The sequence below is a fragment of the Lathamus discolor genome, chromosome 4, assembly GCF_037157495.1.
Source record: "Lathamus discolor isolate bLatDis1 chromosome 4, bLatDis1.hap1, whole genome shotgun sequence".
NCBI classification, from domain to species: Eukaryota; Metazoa; Chordata; class Aves; order Psittaciformes; family Psittacidae; genus Lathamus; species Lathamus discolor.
In genome coordinates, this window is record NC_088887.1 from 63,449,278 (window position 1) to 63,469,996 (window position 20,719).

Consider the following 20,719-nt stretch of genomic DNA (forward strand, 5'->3'; position numbering starts at 1 on the left):
GAAAAACCTCCCTGTTATGGAATCACATTCAGGAACCCCCTGCCATACAAGAGGAGCCATGTTTTTCTCCAGAGGAATTGCTGCTGTTCATGGTAGCTCTAAGGAGTCAGAGCCTCAAATAGGGCATTTCCTTCTGCTGCCACTTTTGATCCAAGCACAGGGATACATTCGCAATGGAGCAACTACAGGTTTGTGGCGGCTGCATTATGGGAGGGGTTGTACAGACAGACTAGCAATGCTGAGTACACAGAATCACAGAATCCCAAGGGTTGGAAGGGACCTCAAAAGATCATCTAGTCCAACCCCCCTGCAAGAGCAGGGTAACCTACAGTACATCACACAGGAACTTGTCCAGGCAGGCCTTGAATATCTCCAGTGTAGGAGACTCCACAACCCCCCTGGGCAACCTGTTCCAGTGCTCTGTCACTCTTACAGTAAAGAAGTTCTTCCTGATGTTAACGTGGAACTTCCTATGCTCCAGTTTACACCCATTGCCCCTTGTCCTATCACTGGATATCACTGAAAAAAGCCTAGCTCCATCATCCTACACACTTCCCCTGTTGTTAACAAAGCACTTCTTCCCGTGGATGGGTCTTCTCTGATCAGCCTCTAACAATCCTCAAGGACTTCTTGGCCTCAAGCAGCGTCAACTCAATACTAGTAAGACTGGGGACTAGCTCAATCTCTCACACTAATCAAAGCCCTGGTTTGTCCTCTGTTATCCTGTTCTCTAAGGCTAATGAATTTACGCAACTGTGTGCCTTCCCCCTTGCTTCTTTCTCTCAACTTTGAAACTCAATTCCAACCCTGACTGAAGTGAAAGCTTTTTTCAAATACATTATATTCCTGGAAAAGCATTAAAAATAGATGACAGAGACATAAATGCCAGAGGGCAAGGAGCTCACCGGCTACGAAACCCGCAGTGTCCATATACATTGGGAGAACTGCAAACACCCTAGACACAGGAAGGCTGTCAGATCAGATCATGATTTCCCCATACAGCAAAAAATCTAACACAGACATGAGACTTCTTCAGACTATATATTCATGGAACTACTTGAAATAAAGTTGGTCTCCAAGCCCCACTATAGCTTGTCCGTAGACCAGCAATGTGTTTTACAGTGCTCCTGAGCAACCTACATATAGAAATAAAGCAACAGGACATCATGGTTTAAAAAAAATCATGAAATCCAGCTGTGGGTTTCACACTATGGTAACTTCCAGCAGCAAGAGTAGTCCTTCTTGTGAGGTTCAAGCAACCCACAGCACTGGATGCCTTGCACACATCTTCTAGGCTGATCTCACTCGCCAGCACCAAGCTTGCCATTTCACCACAGACCTCTGCTACACCACATATTCTCTACTAAGAGAGGACACGCATCTAACACAGAATCATAGAATCATAGAATTACTTCCTTCTCCTACTGAGATGTATAACCCCGGGCTTTCAGCCTTAAGCACCTGAGGAGTCTATTTTAACCACCATGATTCACGCCTTTCGAATCATCTAGGCCAGTCACTGGCTTCAGATGCGAAGAGTGGCAACAGCTGCCTCAGCTGCTGTTTGTGGAAGACACAATTCAGAATGAAGACCTGAACTGAACCAAGGACTTCTGAAACAAAAGCTAGAAACAGTACAAGGAAAATAGCAAATCGATACAGCCTGCTGCTCAAGCACAGTGGGATGCATGCCACAAGCTTACAGATCAGTTGCATTGGTATCAGCCATTTGCCCTCTCTCTGATTTGCTTTTTTCTATGAAGAAAGTCAGGCTGTGAAGTAACCTAAAAAGCTTTTAAATTCCTATCTGTAGTATCCAAACATTCAGACTTTGTAAGGCATCTCCAGAAGCATGCTTGTTCCAGTACAGTGTATGTATTTTGCACTGAAGGTGTTATCAAATGAAAAACAGCCCTGGAAGTAACAGCTAGTAAACACAGCTCCCATTTATTCTCAATGGCTGCTCTAAATGTTAGACTAGGGGTGCACCCGTCCACCACCTTTGCTTTGGCATCCAATGGCACAATTTGCACGAGTAGAACATAAGGAGAAAGAAAGAGCACCTTCTCCCAGACATAATCTTGATCTTAAGGGTTAAAACCACCATGCTGGGAGCTGATGAACAATTCTCAACACAGAACTACTGAAGTGGGCACTACTTGCACATATATCCAGCTGTGGTTTTGAGTATAAGGAGAGGCTGTGCTTTGTGCACCGTGTATCAGTAATGGCAGTTTACAGGCACATTTGGAGTATGCACACCATGGTGTACTTTTCAGGCAATTTAACATGGAATAAATGGCCAGATCAAGTAGTACCTAGAAAAAGGCTTCAAACAAAAAAGCAGACCTCAAGCTGCTCAGCTCTGGAAAAGATGAAGACAATGTGTAATATCTAAATTCTACCTCTGAGTCCAGACAGGAAAATGATGCTTGGCTCCCCATCTTAGTTACATCACAAGACTTCCACCAGAAGAAAACTTGTGAATGTAAGCAGGGAAGAAATTGCTTTGTCTTGAAAGGTTTGCTGCAGACCCAGCCCAGACAGGGCACAGAAACAAACTCGGCAGCCCCATCATTGCTGGAGTCCTTGGGGAACTTTACCAGACAGACTGGATCGGACTCCAAGGCTTGCAAGCACCAGGAGGCTCTGATGCACTATGTGCTTGAAAAATGGGGCCTAAACACTACACTGTTCGTAGAGTCTTCCCTAGGTCATGGCATCACATCAGCACTACAGGTAACTCCCACTTTGACTATCACTCTAAAGATACTCAAAAGCTAATAAAACATAAAACATCAATGAGATAAAGGCAAATCACTTTGCTTGCTAAAAATTAGGATTTTGAAGTGGCACTAAGCCAAAATACTTTTTAGAAACTCTCTACCAATCCCCCCTACTAGATTAAAGAGGAACTATTAAAAATAAAAGGAACTGGATCTTTTTGGTTGGTGGGGTTGTTTTTTCTTGGTTGTTATTTGCTTGCTCATTTTTTTTTTTGTTTGAAAGCATTTACTGTCAATTCAGTAATTGCTTAACGTGAAAACATTTCCTCAGATAGAGAGGTTGCAGTTAGACTCTACAGTTTAAATAAAGTCCTATACTCCTGTATCACTACCAACTACCTGATTTGGAAGAAATCATGATGGTTTTGGCCAATCTATTTCAACAGAGATCCTGCAGCTCTTCCTGCGTATCTGTTGAGAGACAAGCAATGAAAACCTGAAGTTACTAACTCTGAGCTAATTATTTACAAACTTACTTTCTAATTAATACACATTGAATGCACAGATGTGTAATGCTAGAGAAGTGCCCACAGTGAAACCCTGAAACCAGTAAAGAGAAGTTTCAATATTTTATTAAAATAGCATATTCAACCACTGTAACCAATTATACATTAACTTTATTCCCAGAGTACGCACAACACAGTAGTGATTCAAAATATCCTTATCCATGGTAATCAATGAAAATATCTCAAATTCAAGTGTACAACTAAAGCTAAACCTTTGAAAAAAATCTCTCCTTTAAAGAATACATAAAGCTCTCATACAGAATTCTTTTAAATTCCTCTATATGTAGACATCAGTGTCTCTCACCTGACAATACCACTAGCTTTTTTCTTATGCATAGTAGAACATCTCATATTTTATAGTACCCATTTTATAAATAAATTGGCATTTTCCATCCCGCTTGTGTTTATCTTCAGCTTCACAAAGAAACCAGTAAATAAAACTGTCAAGGACAGTCACGACAAAATGATCTCACAGCAAGATATAAAACTTGAAGATACTAAAAGATGCTTCTACTCTATTTTACATAAAAAGACAGATTTAAAAAGTGCAAGGCAAGATTTGCAGGGGGAGGGGAATATTTGTTATTTTTAGGCACATCCACTTCTTTAAAGCAAGCTTCAGAATGAAATTCCAGTTTGTTCTTCATGATACCTGTGTTTCAAAGTCTCTCAAATTAAAAAAAATAAAATAAAATAAAAGAAGAAACAAAAAATTACATCCGTCAAATGTCAAGCAAGGAATTCCCTGTCCAACCAACAGCCTTCAGTTATGTCTTGTTCTTCCTTTTTTCATCCTTGCGGGCTTCGGTTTGGGAATATACTGATTGTTTGCCTGATACTCAAGCTCTTTACGGAAGTAATGAATTGCTTTATTCAAACCTTCTTCCAGTGGGACCTGTTCCCAAAAGCAAGGAGAGAATTGTATCACTCTGAGTTCACATCAGCCCTTTTCACAACAGCATCTTTTTTAACACAGCTATCAAAAGACTGCTAGAAGTCTCATTCTCAGCCAATGTAAGTATTAACAGCACCACATTCTGGTTACTTCTTGGCACTGCTGATGCATGTTAGCTTTTAAGCATCAGATATATTTTCTGACATAGTAAGTAAAAAACTCCAACAAATTTAAAGCTACATGAGGCGGTTACGATTGGTCTGTTTACACATAATTCTACCTTCAATTCCTAATGCACTGAAAGAGACAAGCGTGCAGAAATTTAAGCCCCTTCTGTTATTAATGACTGAAGATCCTCTTTCATAGAATCTCAGAGACTGGTTATAAAGCTGATGGGTTTTGTTTGGTTTTTGTTTTTGTTTTTTTGTTTTTACTTCTTCAGTGCTCCACTGATATACAGAAAAAGAGATATAAATTATCATCCAGTATCACATTTGGTGCCCTTAAATCCTATACAAATAATTGCATTTCTTCATGCTCTATGTCTGTAATTTAAACACTATGATTTACATATGGGAACAACAGAAATACTACTCACTTTTCTCAGGAGCCATATGCTGTGATATGCTCACTGATAACATCATCAATACAGGAGGATAAAATAACAGCACAAGAACTACTTGCCTTCATGTACCAACACTGCATCTGCTACTTCAGAGTAAGATTTTTTACTGACTGTGCCAAACACAGAAGGCCAGAAGTAAAATGTTAACTGTTTTAAACCTGTTGTGATTGTAACACTTGCCATTGTCCTTGTGCTTTGCAGTCCATTTATAACAGGTGCCTCTGTGAATCCTTTTTCAGAATGGTCTAGAGTTGCCTTTTTCTATTAATAGCCTTACATTTACTAGATAGGTTCACATGTTTCCTGGAAAGATTTTTGTCTGCAAATCTAAAAAAGCCTACAAACCACTGTGCTAGCCAGAAGGGGAACTAAGAAAGTCACACCTTTTCTGGGAATTAAGTAGACCTTGCTTTCTCAAAGAAACTGGCTCTTATCATCAGCTATACACGGTTCACTTCACCAAAAAGTCTGAGAAAGGAAAACCCAGCAACCGTGGGCATTTTGCGTATCTTGCATATCAGCTGTGCAGAATCACCACAATCTCATCTCAGGTGGCTGGTAACTAAGCTTTAGAGGTGGACAGATATTATTGTGGGTGGTGAGATGTTAGGCTAACCATGAGCATGTTTCAAACTTACCAACATTCAGAACAAGCCCCGAACATCTCTACATGTGTTACTTGTAGTCCAAAATAAGGGCTTCTTATTCGGGTTTACTTTAGTCCAACAGAATAAAAAAATGAATAATAATAAGTGTCATCTCCCTGGCTAGCTTCTGTTTTGCTTGAGTTCCACGTATTTCCCTTTAAACAGATTCTAAAAACCACAACATTTTTCTGGTGCTCATATTTCTCCCTATCAATCCAAACAAAACTTTTTTGGTTACAATGTTGTTACAGGCAATCCTAAAAATGGTCTTACTCCAAAGAAATAAAAAAAATATTTGAATTAAATAAATTCAATTTTTCCCTTCCATAAGGCATGTTACCGCAGCAAAACAGGAATGAGGATTACAGCAAAACAGCAGCAAACTCATTAGCTCCCATAACTGCGTACCACACATATTTCAAAGGATTCAGCTGGCTTACAGAAAGGCAGACACTTCATACCATGCATGCGAAAAAGTTGAAATGGTTATCTATACAATGTTTTCTTCCTACTTAAATATATTAAAAATGCTAATGCTAATCTGCTCTTCTGCATGGCACAAGCCATACAATCTTGCCCAGCAGTTCCTGAATCATGAGCTAGGGCAATATATGAGAGACAGCCCTTTAAACAATTGTCCTGGAGACTGTGTTAAGCAGATACTCTGATAACCAAAACGTATCATAATAAAGTAGTCCTCCATCCCCCTCTGCCACCCTGTGTTTCTGCACACAACAGCTGTACGTACCACAGGTTCCCAGCCAAGCAATAACTTGGCTTTTCTGATGTCAGGTTTTCGTTTCTGAGGGTCATCCTGTGCTTCTGAGAGAAACTGGATTTCACTCCCACTGCCTATTAAACAAGAGACTGTGTGTTATCATCTGCAATTCACTATGCTTTACATTTACATCTTTCCTACCTACTGGAGCATCAGGTCTTTCTGCAGCTTTCTCCTTCATAAGTCTGCCACTGGACTGCTTTCCACAGACAGCTGCACTACATGCAACAGCTGGGTGGATCAGTTGTTCCACAGCAACATGGATTCACAAAGCATTTCACACAGATTTCCACATGGATTCACAGAAAGGAAGTTATGCTTGACCAGTCAAATAACCTTCTGTGATGAAATGACTGCTCAGGTAGGTCCCAGGTGGACACCAACTTGCGTGTTAGCCAGCCATGTGCCCTTGCCCTCTACTCAGCACTAGTGTGATACGTCTGAAGTGCTGACACCAGTTCTGGGTTCCCCAGTACAAGAGAGACATGGACGTACTGTAGAAAGTACAACAAAGGGCCACGAAGATGAAGGGACTTGGAGCCCCTATCCTGGGAGGACAGGCTGAGAGAGCTGGGACTGTTTAGTCTGAAGAAGAGAAGGGTGAGGGGGATTTTATCCATGTGAAAAATACCTGACGGGAGGAGTAGAGAAGAAGGAGCCAGGCTCTTTTCAGTGATACTCAGTGACAGGACCAGAGGCAATGAGCACAAAATTAGGCCTCCCCTGAACATCAGGAAATGCTGTTTTAGTGAGGGTGATCAAGCACTGGCACAAGTTGCCCAGTGAGGCTGTGGAGTCTCCATCCTTGGAGATACTCAGATGGAGTCTGGACATGATTCTGAGCCACTGCTGGCTGTAGCTGGCCCGGCTTGAACAGAAGCGTTAGGACCAAATGATCTTCAGAGGTTCCTCCCAAACCTCAACAATTCTGTGATTGTTAGCACTTTTGCATTGTAGGACTTCACATCCTCTTTGCCCATACTCTCTAGCTTGAGCCAACATAGTACTTGCCTTTCCTCTCCTCATGACAATACACAGAAACAGACCTATTTCTCTAACCAAATCTAGCAAATAGTTTATATGCCATATTACCATGGGATTTTATGGATGTAGAACTAAGAATCATAGAATAGTTAGGGTCGGAAAGGACCTTAAGATCATCAAGTTCCACCCCCTCTGCCATGGGCAGGAACACCTGACACTAAACCATCTCACCCAAGGCTCTGTCCAAGCTGGCCTTGAACACTGCCAAGGATGGAGCACTCACAACCTCTCTGAGCAACACATTCCTGTGTCTCACCACCCTTACAGTAAAGAACTTCTTCCTTATATCCAATCTAAACTTCCCCTGTTTAAGTTTTAACCCGTTACCCCTTGTCCTGTCACTACAGTCCCTAATGAAGAGTCCCTCCCCAGCATCCCTACAGGCCCCCTTCAGGTACTGGAAGGCTGCTGTGAGGTCTCCAGGCAGACTTCTCTTCTCCAGGCTGAACAGCCCCAACTTCCTCAGCCTGTCTTCATACGGGAGGTGCTTCAATGCCCTGATCATCCTTGTGGCCTCCTCTGGACTTGTTCCAGCAGTTCCATGTCCTTTTTATGTTGAGGACACCAGAACCACACACAATACTCCAGCTGAGGTCTCACAAGAGCAGAGTAGAGGGGCAGGATCACCTCCTTCGACCTGCTGGTCACACTCCTTTTGATGCAGCCCAGGATACAGTTGGCTTTCTGGGCTGCGAGCGCACACTGAAGCTGGCTCATGTTCATTTTCTCACTGACCAACACCCCCAGGTCCTTCTCCACAGGGCTGCTCTGAATCTCTTCTCTGCCCAACCTGTAGCTGTGCCTGGGATTGCTCCAACGCAGGTGTAGGACCTTGCACTTGGCATGGTTGAACTCCGTAAGGCTGGCATCAGCCCACCTCACAAGCATGCCAAGGTCGCTCTTGATGGCATTCCTTTCCTCCAGCATATCAACAGAACCACACAGCTCGATGCCATCGGCAAACTTGCTGAGAGCGCACTCAATCCCACTGTCCACGTCACCAGCAAAGATGTTAAACAAGACCGGTCCCAACACCGATCCCTGAGGGACACCACTCGTTACTGGTCTCCAGCTGGACACTGAGCCATCGACCACAACTCTTTGTGTGCAGCCATCCAGCCAGTTCTTTATCCACTGAGTGGTCCATCTATCAAACTGATGTCTGTCCAATTTAGAGACAAGGATGTCATGTGGGACAGTGTCAAACACTTTGCAGAAGTCCAGGTAGATGATATCAACTGCTCTACCCCTGTCCATCAGTTCTGTAGCCCCATCATAGAAAGCCACCAAATTGGTCAGGCAGGATTTCCCCTCAGTGAAGCCATGCTGGCTGTCACCAAGCACCTTGTTGTTTTTCATGTGCCTTAGCATGCCTTCCAGGAGAATGTGCTCCAAGATTTTGCAAGGCACAGAGATGAGACTGACTGGTCTGTAATTCCCCGGGTCTTCCATTTTCCCCTTCTTGAAAATGGGGGTTATTTTTCCCTTTTTCCAGTCGTTGGGAACTTCACCTGACTGCCATGAGTTTTCAAATATGATGGCCAGTGGTTTAGCAACTTCATTCGCCAGCTCCTTCAGGACCCACGGATGGATTTCATCAGGTTCCATGGACTTGTGTTTGTTCAGGTTCTTAAGATGGTCTCAAACCAGATCCTCTCCTACAGTGGGCTTATGGTCTTCATTCTCACAGTCCCTGCATCTGCCTTCCGAGGCTTGGGTGGTGCAGTCAGAGCATTTGCCAGTGAAGACCGAGGCAAAAGTCATTAAGAACCTCAGAGCCTTCTCCAAATCCTTCTCCAAAGCCACCTCTCTGAGCAGAATGAAGCAGATCAAGTTGTTTGCGAACAAAGAGACAGCAATTATTCTACATGCCTGATGGGTTTGGTGCTGTGGTTTTCAACTTCCTTCCCTGATCTGGGGATTCATAAATGTTTTCCAGAGGGGACAGTCTCCTATTAGAAACATCACATGCAGCAGCTTCTGTACTGTACGTCTGAACTTGGCTTTTTCAGATCCCTCAGAAGCAGTTCTGGAATCTACAGACTGAAAATCCTTGGCTAATCAGTATGTTTCATCTCATTAGGAAGCCACGTTAAAAGACTAAGCATAGCCATGCGCTTCCATTCTTGAGAGCTCGGATTTGCTACAGATATCAGAACAGGAATGAAGAGAAATCCAGTGTTTTCTTCCCAGACACATACTAGAAAGGTGCTGACACCCTCATGAGCTTTTTAGTAGTAGTTTGAGGAGAACAGCCTACTTAATTGTGAAGAACCACCTTGCTGAAGTATCTGTATTTCAGCTGAGAGATTATGCAAGACATTTTCATTCATGTATTTTACATTTCATTTAGGTATGTCGTTGTGCCAAAACAAAGATAAAATGCATAAACATTATACAAAATTATTTGCATAGATAGCACAGATACACAGGACAGAATGTATTAATCCTACTGTTTGTGCAATATTTTACACCTAATTGAGGGGATCTGGATTATCTTAGTAATATTTAATTATATGATTGGGATACAATTACATGCCTTTGATAAAATTATTAAGAAATCCAAAGACCAATTACATATATTACAAAGACCAATCCATATATTACACACACTAATCAAGTAATAATCATCTAACAACAATAAGTACTTCATATGCTTTACCAAGAATTACTTATCATACTCACCAACAAGCTTTTTAATTAACTGAGCAAATTCTAAGATAGTGTGCTCTTCTGGGTTTCCCTGGAAATAGAAGGGATATTCATGACAATAACAATTAACTTAATTTCTAACATGATTCCAACAGGGTCATGTAAAACTGTGAAAGAGGTAAACATTATGCTTTATTTGTATTTTGATGAAAAAATAAAAATTAACTTTGACAAGCTCCATACCAATTAGAAAAGTTGCCTTCCATTATGTTTGCCTTGCTAACTCAATGTATGTATGGGGGGCGTCCAAAAAAAATCAGGCTGTAAAGAATGGGCAAATGCACTTCAATCACAGTAAAGGCATATACCACTCAGCAGCCCACACAACTACATCACAGTCTGAAATCTGGATTCAAGGACTTTGCTGAGTCGAGGACAGATGATATAATGAAGTATGCTAAATTCTCAGTTCATCCAAAGTTAGGAAACCAAACTAATTTAGCTGCTAACAATCGCTTCCACATTTCCTACAGCTTACATATCAGTATGTATAAGGGCTACTTGCTTGCCTATACAATATTCCTTATTTTTTTCTCTAAACAACTTGCACGTGAACTCCAGATCAACATTTCAGAACAAAACACTAAATGAAAAGCTTACTGTTCACATTAGCTCACCTTCATCAAAACTAATTCCCTCCATCCCTAGCTTTCCTTGTTGTGAAACTCTTCTTTACTATATCTTGTTTGACTTAAAGCTGAATATTTAGGTACATATAGATTTAACCACTGAATTTTCTGGAGATAAAACACGATGGGGTTTGAAAAATATCAGCATTTGGACGGAAATACAGAAATTAATTCCTGACCACAGTAAAAAAGGAAATCTAGTGAACAACTAACTAGTAGACCTGGCAAAAGCTGGCCTACATAGAAATGACCAAGCATATACATCCTTTTTCTATTCTTGTATCCACTGCTGAGAGTAAGGTGAGAGAACAAAAATCTTATTAGAGAAGTTCTAAGCAGCCTTAATCAGTATTAGAAAACCGTACTATACTAGTCTTAGTGCATTCTGCGTGTCCCCCATGTTTTGGTTTTTTTTTGTTTGGTTTTGGGTTTCTTTCTCTTAGTTTTATTATTCTAATTACAAAAATCTTTTGCTAAAACAAATGAAAAATTCTAGAAAAGTTATCCATTTAGCCTGTTCTTGGAACTGTAAAATCACAACATCTAGGGACTTACATATAAAGAGAATACATGGAAGAATATATTATTCATAATGGAAAGAACTTTTTTGCTCCATTTATTTCTTCTAGAAACCAGCATAGAATCATAGAATAGTTAGGGTTGGAAAGGACCTCAAGATCATCTAGTTCCAACCCCCCTGCCATGGGCAGGGACATCTCACACTAAACCATCCCACTCAAGGCTTCATCCAACCTGGCCTTGAACACTGCCAGGGATGGAGCACTCACAACCTCCCTGGGCAGCCCATTCCAGTGCCTCACCACCCTAACAGGAAAGAATTTCCTCCTTATATCCAATCTAAACTTCCCCATACTCACAAAGAAGTTTATAAATGCATGTCTCTTTCACATGCAGCTATGTTACGCTGTTTTACAATCTGGCATAATAGTGTGAGTTCTTAGTTTGATGTGAGGGGTTTTTGGTTATGGTTTTTTTTTTGTTGAAAACTGGGGAAATTCAATGCTCAGTGACAAGGAGGAAAACAAGAGGTGATGCTGGCCACTGCACAGTAAACACAGTACAGTGAAGGTCTCATACTCACCAGGTTGACAGGACTGCTGACATTGCTGTTCATCAACGCCACCAACCCGTTCACAAGATCACTGTAAAATGGGAAGAACAGGTTCAGGCAATTTCTACTTCCCTATAAATAATACTCTTGTCTAAGAAGAGAGCTGCCTCCTCAGAGCTCCAGTAAAGCAGAACAGGCAGCAGTGTATACAGTGTACACTTCAATGGGTGCATGCTTTCTTGGCTGTTTGTTCCATAGTCCCTGTTGAGGTACTGAACAGGAAGTTAGTTTGAAAGGGTGATTATCATTGCAATACACTGTCTATAGTTCATCTGACTATATCAAAGACAATTGAAAAAAAAAGTAAAATCAAATTACCAAAACACAATTAAAACTTCTTCTTCCCTCCAGTACACAAGCATATTTAGAAGGGCCATTTCCAACACATGTCAAACAGAACAAATTGTAATACAGAGGCACATGACACACTCCCCTCCCCCCCCCCTTTGCAGTTTGTTCTTTGAATTTTCTCCTTGTTTCGTAAGTTCTTAAACCAAGTTTGTTAAAAAAACATATTTCACAGAATCATGGACTGGTTTGGGTTGGAAGGGACCTTAAGATCACCTAGTTCCAACGCCCCCCACCATGAGCTGGGACACCTCACACCAGAACAGATTGCTCAAGGCCCTCTCCAAACTGGCCTTGAACACTGAAAGCATGGAGCATTTGGTGTTACCACCCTCCAGCAAAATAATCCAAAATTATTTTGGATTATCAGCAACAAATTTAGCAACTTGCCCCTGGACATACAAAACCAGATCCCTTTCATTATGACTTATAATCAGGAACAAAGTGGCTACTTTGAACTAACGGAGTTTCCACAATGTCTGTTACTGGCTGTTATTATGTTCAGCAGAGGGAGAGAACAGTCTTAAGCAGAGAATCATTAAACCAACCCAGAAGCCTGGCATGGATGTTTAGCTAGCATGACAGAAGACTCTGAGGAACAGATTCACTTTTTCATTGTCAAAGTACATTCTGGTATTGTTAACACTGCAAATACCCCCTCAGCAGGTTCCACTCCCAGGATGGGGACATGTGAATGTACAGTACACACTGATCACAGCACCCCCAAAGACACGAGGTGGCAGTATTGCATTAAAATGCAAGGAGTGGCAAACTGCTCAGCATGAAAAACTTACCTACCCATTAACTGGCTGTCTCTCGAGAGGAAGAACACATTAATACCTCAATTCAAAGTTCTAAACCAACTAACGTTTTGTTTCTTGGTACTTTTAAAAACTTCTGTGTCTCCCTTCTGAAAATAAATCTGGCCTAAGAATGAACAAAATTTCTTTGACTAAAATGTACATGCATGCAAAGCTGGCCATTTTCTTGGCTCAAAGAACCATCAAGTAAAGTAAATATCAGATAGTTGCAAACAAGGCTTACCTAACATATTGGAAAGCTCTTGTCTGAGTTCCAGGTCCATAGACCTAAAACCAGATGAAATTTACAAAAGTTACATTGACACAGAAGTTCTCTGTCACCCAATTACCTTTTCCACACCACTCTAGAAAAATGTCCCAAGGACAAACACCCGATACACAAACTCAATGCTACAGGAATGGAAAAAGATGTGCCTGCAGAGCCTTTGGCAAAGTTATCAGTTCTTTGAAGGTCTTCCTCCTCTTGGACATGTCTCCAGTAAACAGATCTGTAGGCATTTTATTAACCAGAACTCTGCATGTAGGAAACATACTCAGGGATGTAGGACAGAGCCATGGTTTGTCCTCTCCTGGAACACTGGAAGAAGCTGCAGCATACATGCAGCCAGAAAACAGAGCCAAATGTTTAAAGCAAACCTCAGACTACTAAGATGTGGTTATGATTAGCAATTTTTATTTGCTCTTAACAACAGCCAACTTCAGAGACTACCAAATACTAGTGGTCTCTAAACAAATCGTCAAAAAAAACCCCAAAATACTGTAAGCATTTAAAGCAATCAGGGGTGGGGAGGGGCGATCACTTGGCTCTAAATAGTATTATTTGGGGAAATGGGAGGTAGAATAATTTCTAGAGGATGAGAGTCCCAAAGTCACCTGTACAGATTCACATCAAAATCTTAAGAGGGGAAAAAATAAAAAGGTTTCTCAGGTTATGCACTGGCAACTTTGGAGCAAGAAAGCTCTGAAGTTCAACCAGACATTAAAGGATATTTGCAGCGTACATAATGGCATCAGATAACATTATTTTTTTCACTGTTTAATTGCCTGCTGTACTAAAGTCCCTAGAACATGAATACTTAAAATTCTGAAGGCTATCAGTAGGCACATTTAAGTGCTGAAAGCGCTGAAGGTTAACTGGGGACACACACATCTTACCAACCTGCTACAGCAGAAAAGCTTTTTGGAAGGACAGGACAGAAAGCGTGTCTGTCTTCCCAGGGGACAGGAAAGACAATACAGTTGGTATACACGTCATCATTTGTCACTTGGTAAACCTGCTGCTCTCTGAGGCAGATACAGAATCAGGAGTTCACATTTTAGCAGGTATTGGGTAAGATCAGGGGTTTGAGAGTTTGCCCAATAACTGATTCTGAGAGGGATGCACCAGGAGAGCACACTGATAGCCTGATGGACTCCCAAAGCAAACAGGAAGCAGATTTTATGTACACAAATAGAGCTTTCTGCTTGTTTTCTTTTAGCTTGTAGGGTCAGTTTTACAGAACTAAGTCATTTGTGCATAATTTCTGCAAAGTCATCTATGTGGCTACCTTTCTTATTTGCAGGCAATGGCTAGAAAATACAATGTAGTTTCCCCCTCCTCTCAATTTCTCTTGACACCTCCTTATTTTTCTTAATAAACCCTTCCTTTACAATAATACAAAGCATAAATGGGTGTGTTTGCATAGGCTAGAACATCTTCAAATTAAAGAGATGGTTCAAATGGAGTAAACAATCTCTCGAGAAAACAAAGAGATTGAGTCCATTCAGTTTCTAGAAAGGTCGACATTTGGTATGCCTGTCAGCCAATCTCTGTGATGATACAAGGGGGATTTATTTTCGTTTTTTCGCAACTACTGCTTATTGCTACAGTTCATTTTATTTGACTCAAGCAGCTGAACAACTCTCCCTTTAGTCTTTTTGTCATATTCAGTAATTTTCAGTATCAGACAGTTACTTCCTACAAAATGGTGATGTTGCACAAAATGTTCTATTTTATCCTCTATTATGCTCTTGATAAAGTCCAGACAGCATGGCAGTTGCAGTAATAATAATAAAAAAAGCTCTCAATATTGCCTCCCATAGAACAGTACTGACCCCAGACTCCTGTGAGTCTGGGGGCAAGAAACCTCAGTGTTTTCTAAAACCCATTTTCTTTCAGAGCACATGAGGATAGGATATAAAGACAAACAGTTCTTCATGTCACTGAATGGCCATTACTTACTGTTAGTGGCTCTCCCTGGAGAGCTTGTAGGATAAAATTACTGACAACTCTACCATCATTCATATGCATTCGAGGACCAAAGGTATTGAATATTCTGGCAACCCTCACTTCAACTCCTTCCTGTAGGCAAAGAAAACAGAATTGTTATTACCTTAATAAAAGTGCAAATTAATTCTCCCTGTCCAAAAGCTTTCTTAAGAATCCCTCTTCGGCTTTAACAAGCATTGTTTTCTCCCCATGAAATACTTCTAAACTCCCCTCAATGCTACTGGTTGTAGTAGTGGCTACAGCAAGGTAATTTATACTGGTTCTCAGTATTTGTAATGCAGATTCTAAATCTGTGCTAGAACAGCTGATTATCTCAGCATGTGCATTTTCTTCCAGTCAGCAAGAGCTTAAAGACTTTCCAGTAGTACCCTTCCAACAGCTTATTTCACCTGGTACTTATCTACATATTTTGCACGTAAGTGAAGTCTCACAATCAACAGACCAAGGCAGCACTTCCAAAGATCAGAAAAGTTGAACACTTCAGATAAATATCTTAATGAATGCCATAAAGTAAGGGGATTTGTGACCACTGCTACAATGTTTCTTAGTAGGCTGTATAAATGCACACATTACAGTCCAGGTCTCTTCAATGTCTTAGTTCTTTTTCAAGAAACGTATCTATCATTCCAGAAGTCCTTCCTGAAGAATATTCTGCAATTTTTCAAAGCAAAATGCAACAAATATGTGAAACTGGAAAACCTGACTGGTCAAAACATTTTAACACTGAGAGATTTAGGACTCAGGTAATCTCTCTAGGTATTTTCTGTTTATTAACACCCATTTGGACAGGCCACAGCTCACAATGAAGCCTACAAGAAGGATGTTTGGCCTTTGTGTGCTGAGGCATGCATTTGGCTCCCAATGAGTTCAGAGCAGTGCGGTATGCTATAGACAGATAGATGCTATCATCCAAGAGTGATAACCACAAGGCAGGGAAGAAGGTGTCAACTTCAGCTCAGGCCTATGCATCTTCCTCATATTCCCCGTCCTCCACCCTCCCAGAAAAAGCCATCTTTGTATCAGTCTCAGGAAGCACTTTTTATCTGAAGCAAACTTTGTGCTTCTGATTCAACTGAAGAAACTGAAGTCATAAAACACAATGCTCTGGAGTTGCAAACAGCCAGTTATTCCTTTGGAGGATACATGGAGAATCTTGTATTTTCAATGCCTTTAACTAAGGTATTTTAATAAGGCTTAGACCAGTGCTTGCCATTTTCTTGGACAACAAGAGTGTGTGGAAGAAATGTGCTGTTTGTCCATCTGTGCCTGAAGGCAGCAGCTCGTGCACACTTCATTCAGGAGAGATCTGGAAACACGTTTTTCTTCAAAATAAACATACTTCACAAGTACAAGAGAAACTTGCAGGAAAATCTGATCTTCAGTCTTGGGTCTCCAAAGTGATTCATGAACACATGAAACCTCAAAGAAGTTTTGTGAAAGCAATATCATTAGCTTTTTGTAAATGAGAGAGAGAAGCAAAAGGCATATTTAACACTTAGGCTATTGGTGTTGAAAAATGGGAAACACCAAGTAGTATACGTAAAGCCCAACACGCCCTAGTATGCAAAAGGCCAAACAACATCCAGTTCTGTTTAACTGCAGGTAAGGTTTTAGTTGCCACTTTCAAATGTTTATATTTGCAACTAAATTGTAAGCTAACAGTAACCAGAAAAGTAACTATTGTGCCATAAGAAAAGCTAGAGTCTTGGGTCTTTGTCCCACAAGCAGCTTACATCCACAACATGGCCAAAAAAATCACCTCACAACATCCACCCAGCCCTGCTGAGAGGCCCTGAAAGGAGCAGGAGTTCCTTCCTATGCAAAATTCATCAGTTGTGAACATATTCTTTATTTCCTGTTAGCTAAAAAAGCACAGCGATGTAATATGTCAAACATGTAATTCCAGCAGCATGAGGCAGAGCCATTCCCAATGCCTTCCAAGTACCTGGAAATAAGTACTCTGACAGAGTTGCTGCTTCTTTCTTTTTGCCCAGCACTCTATCTTAAAAAGGACACTGGCTCCTTCAGGGAGGGAATGTGTTCCATGTGGGTTTTCCAGATATTGCCATTAATAACAAGTACAGAAAATGAGGCACTTGGAAGCTAGTACTCAAAAATAGCTCATTAAACAATGCTGACGAAAAAGCCTCTCTGGTACTACACAAGCTACAGCAGCAGCCTTGTTTTCCAGTACTGGCTGGAAACTAGCAAGGGATCTAGAAAAGAAAAACAACACATTCTCTATATAGGCACTCATAGCCACAGTGAATCCAGCATTTCTTCTCCTTTCTATTTATTCCCCTTCCCCCACTGTAATGTTGTCTTTTAAAATGAAGAACTTTTTATTTATAGTGTCATCTAGCAAAGCTTTTCTCTGCATCCTACTGCTTTGAAAAACCTATTTTCTGTGCAGCTGAATTTTCACTTGTGCCTGTAAAAGTGGGATCTGTCTACTTAGAAAAAAAAAAAACCCAAACAACCCAAACCCCTCCTCTACAGACAGACTTTGGAGATAACAGCTTGAAAATTGTCCTAAGTTTTCTTTCACCATTTCATGAATATCTCTTTTGAAGTGATCCTTTTTTCATGCAGATTAACTTTACTCCTTTTTGTATTAACTGCCTACAAATACTTAGGGCACACTCTTACCTATGTCCTGTCATTTTGTATATCAACAAGACGTTAATCATGACTGAACACCTCCACCATAGTCCCACTAGTGAAGCCAGTTACTTCCTCAGATTTGCAGCAGTAAGTCATGTACAATATTTTACTTTACCCTAGAGAAAGCAAAACTTCTTTGTCCCACATTTATACTGCTAAACAAAAGACAGCGTGAGAGTAATCCCTGACACTGAGATCAAAAGTGATCAACTGGCTTTTGTTCCCATGGTTTAAGGCTATGCCTTACTACAGCAAATTAATTAGAGCAATTCCTTGAGCAATCAAAGAAAGAGCCTGAAAACAAGTTAATAAAATGCAGCACTGTGGGGTAGCAAACACTTCATCTCACCATTATTTACCATACGGACATGTTCACAGAGACTGTACCTGTAGTGATGGAGAAAGAAGACAGAAAAGATGCAAGGAATACTTACAGAATATCTTACACAGATAGCTCCTCTGAATAATACTCATACTATTCTACAGCTGTCAGTCAAAAACTAGCATTAATTATCCAGTCTCCCCTGGAAAACAAACTTATCCACTGTCTTCAGCATGATTCTTTGCCACTTAGCTCTACAGGTCTCTGCTCCAGAAGCATCAAGGATGCTAAAACATCATCTTAATTGGAAAAGACATTTTAATTTTATGAGCTTTTCAAGAAAAGGTATCTCCTCATGCTGACTGTCCCAGAAAACATAACAATACAGAATTAAACTTGGCTAGGGATGTTAAGGATAACAGGAAGGGATTCTACAGGTATGTAACTGAATAAAAACCAGACTAGGGACAACGTAGGCCCCCTCAGGAAGCTATCGGGAGAACTGGCTACAGAGGATTTGGAGAAGGCTGAGGTTCTAAATGACTTCTTTGCCTCAGTCTTCACTGGCAAATGCTCTGACCACACCAACCAAGCCTTGGAAGGCAGATGCAGGGACTGTGAGAATGAAGACCCTAAGACCACTGTAGGAGAAGATCTAGTTTGAGACCATCTTAAAATACTGAAGGTACGCAAGTCCATGGAACCTGATGATATCCATCTGCAGGTCCTTAAGGAGCTGGCAAACAAAGTTACTAAGCCACTGGCCATCATATTTGACAAATCATGGCAGTCAGGTGAAGTTCCCGATGACTGGAAAAAGGGAAATATAACCCCCATTTTCAAGAAGGGGAAAATGGAAGACCCGGGCAATTACGGACCAGTCAGTCTCATCTCTGTACCTGGCAAAATCTTGGAGCACATTCTCCTGGAAGGCATGCTAAGGTGCATGAAAAACAACAAGGGGCTTGGTGACAGCATGGCTTCACTAAGGGGAAATCCTTCCTGACCAATTTGGTGGCCTCCTATGATGGGGCTACGGAACTGATGGACAGGGGTAGAGCAGTTGATGTCATCTACCTGGACTTGTGCAAAGCGTTCGACACTGTCCCACACGACATCCTTGTCTCTAAATTGGAGAGATATCAATTTGATGGATGGACCACTTGATGCATAAGTAACTGTCTGGATGGCTGCACACAAAGAGTTGTGGTCGATGGCTCAATGTCCGGCTGGAGACCAGTAACGAGTGGTGTCCCTCAGGGATCGGTGTTGGGACCAGTCTTATTCAACATCTTTGTTGGTGACATGGACAGTGAGATTGAGTGCACCCTCATCAAGTCTGCCGATGATAACGAGCTGTGTAGTTCTGTTGATATGCTGGAGGGAAGGGATGCCAACCAGAGGGACCTTTGCATGCTTGTGAGGTGGGCTGATGCCAACCTCATGAAGTTTAACCATGCCAAGTGCAAGGTCCTACACCTGCGTTGGAGCAATCCCAGGCACAGCTACAGGTTGGGCAGAGAAGAAACTCAGAGCAGCCCTGTGGAGAAGGACTTGGGGGTCTTGGTCAGTGAGAAAATGAACATGAGCCAGCTTCAGTGTGCGCTCGCAGCCCAGAAAGCCAACCGTATCCTGGGCTGCATTAAAAGGCGTGTGACCAGCAGGTCGAAGGAGGTGATCCGGCCCCTCTACTCTGCTCTTGTGAGACTTCACCTGGAGTATTGTGTGCAGTTCTGGTGTCCTCAACATAAAAAGGACATGGAACTGTTGGAACAAGTCCAGAGGAGGGCCACAAGGATGATCAGGGGACTGGAGCACCTCCCGTATGAAGACAGGCTGAGAAAGTTGGGGCTGTTGAGCCTTGAGAAGAGAAGTCTGCATGGAGACCTCACAGTAGCCTTCCAGTATCTGAAGGGGGCGCCTATAGAGACACTGGGGAGGGACTCTTCATTAGGGACTGTAGTGACAGGACAAGGGGTAATGGGTTAAAACTTAAACAGGGGAAGTTTAGATTGGATATAAGGAAGAAGTTTTTTACTGTAAGGGTGGTGAGGCACTGGAATGGGTTGCTCAGGGAAGTTGTGAGTGCTCCATCCCTGGCGGTGTTCAAGGCCAGGTTGGACGAAGCCTTGGGTGAGATGGTTTAGTGTGAGGTGTCCCTGCCCATGGCAGGGGGGTTGGAACTAGTTGATCTTAAGGTCCACCCTAACCCTAACTATTCTATGATTCTAAATGTCAAGAGGCTCTTTTAACTGAATCAGCTCAAACATATGCTGCAGCTGTAATTCATAAGAACATCAGGCAAGATTCTCTTGCTATTTAACCATACTTTTTGTAAAGTCTATGGATCTGAACAGCAAGAATGATCTAGATTTCCCTGCATAAAAAAATAAGGAGAGGGAAAGCTGCAATTGTCTCTTCTACAGCAGACAACTGGGTTCAAAATACATGGCAGGGAAAGCCCAGACAGTTGCATGCATATCACCTTGACCTGCTAAAAGTCTATCAAATTACTATGATTGCTGCTATCTCTTGCTTACT

The 20,719-nt window shown here is 41.5% G+C and overlaps 1 protein-coding gene across 3 annotated transcripts in view; it reads right to left on the bottom strand.

Annotated features, from left to right (window-relative positions):
* Window positions 1-3,342: 3,342 nt before the first annotated feature.
* UXS1 (UDP-glucuronate decarboxylase 1) overlaps window positions 3,343-20,719 on the bottom strand; it is a 65,975-nt gene continuing 48,598 nt past the window's right edge. For all 3 annotated transcript variants that reach the window (XM_065677803.1, XM_065677801.1, XM_065677804.1), the window contains 6 exons: window positions 15,145-15,264; window positions 13,147-13,190; window positions 11,725-11,785; window positions 9,967-10,024; window positions 6,208-6,311; window positions 3,343-4,187 (listed from right to left, as the gene is read on the bottom strand). In XM_065677803.1, the coding sequence (XP_065533875.1) occupies window positions 4,056-4,187; window positions 6,208-6,311; window positions 9,967-10,024; window positions 11,725-11,785; window positions 13,147-13,190; window positions 15,145-15,264 (519 nt within the window). In that variant the 3' untranslated portion in view covers window positions 3,343-4,055. The remainder of the gene's footprint in view (window positions 4,188-6,207; window positions 6,312-9,966; window positions 10,025-11,724; window positions 11,786-13,146; window positions 13,191-15,144; window positions 15,265-20,719) is intronic.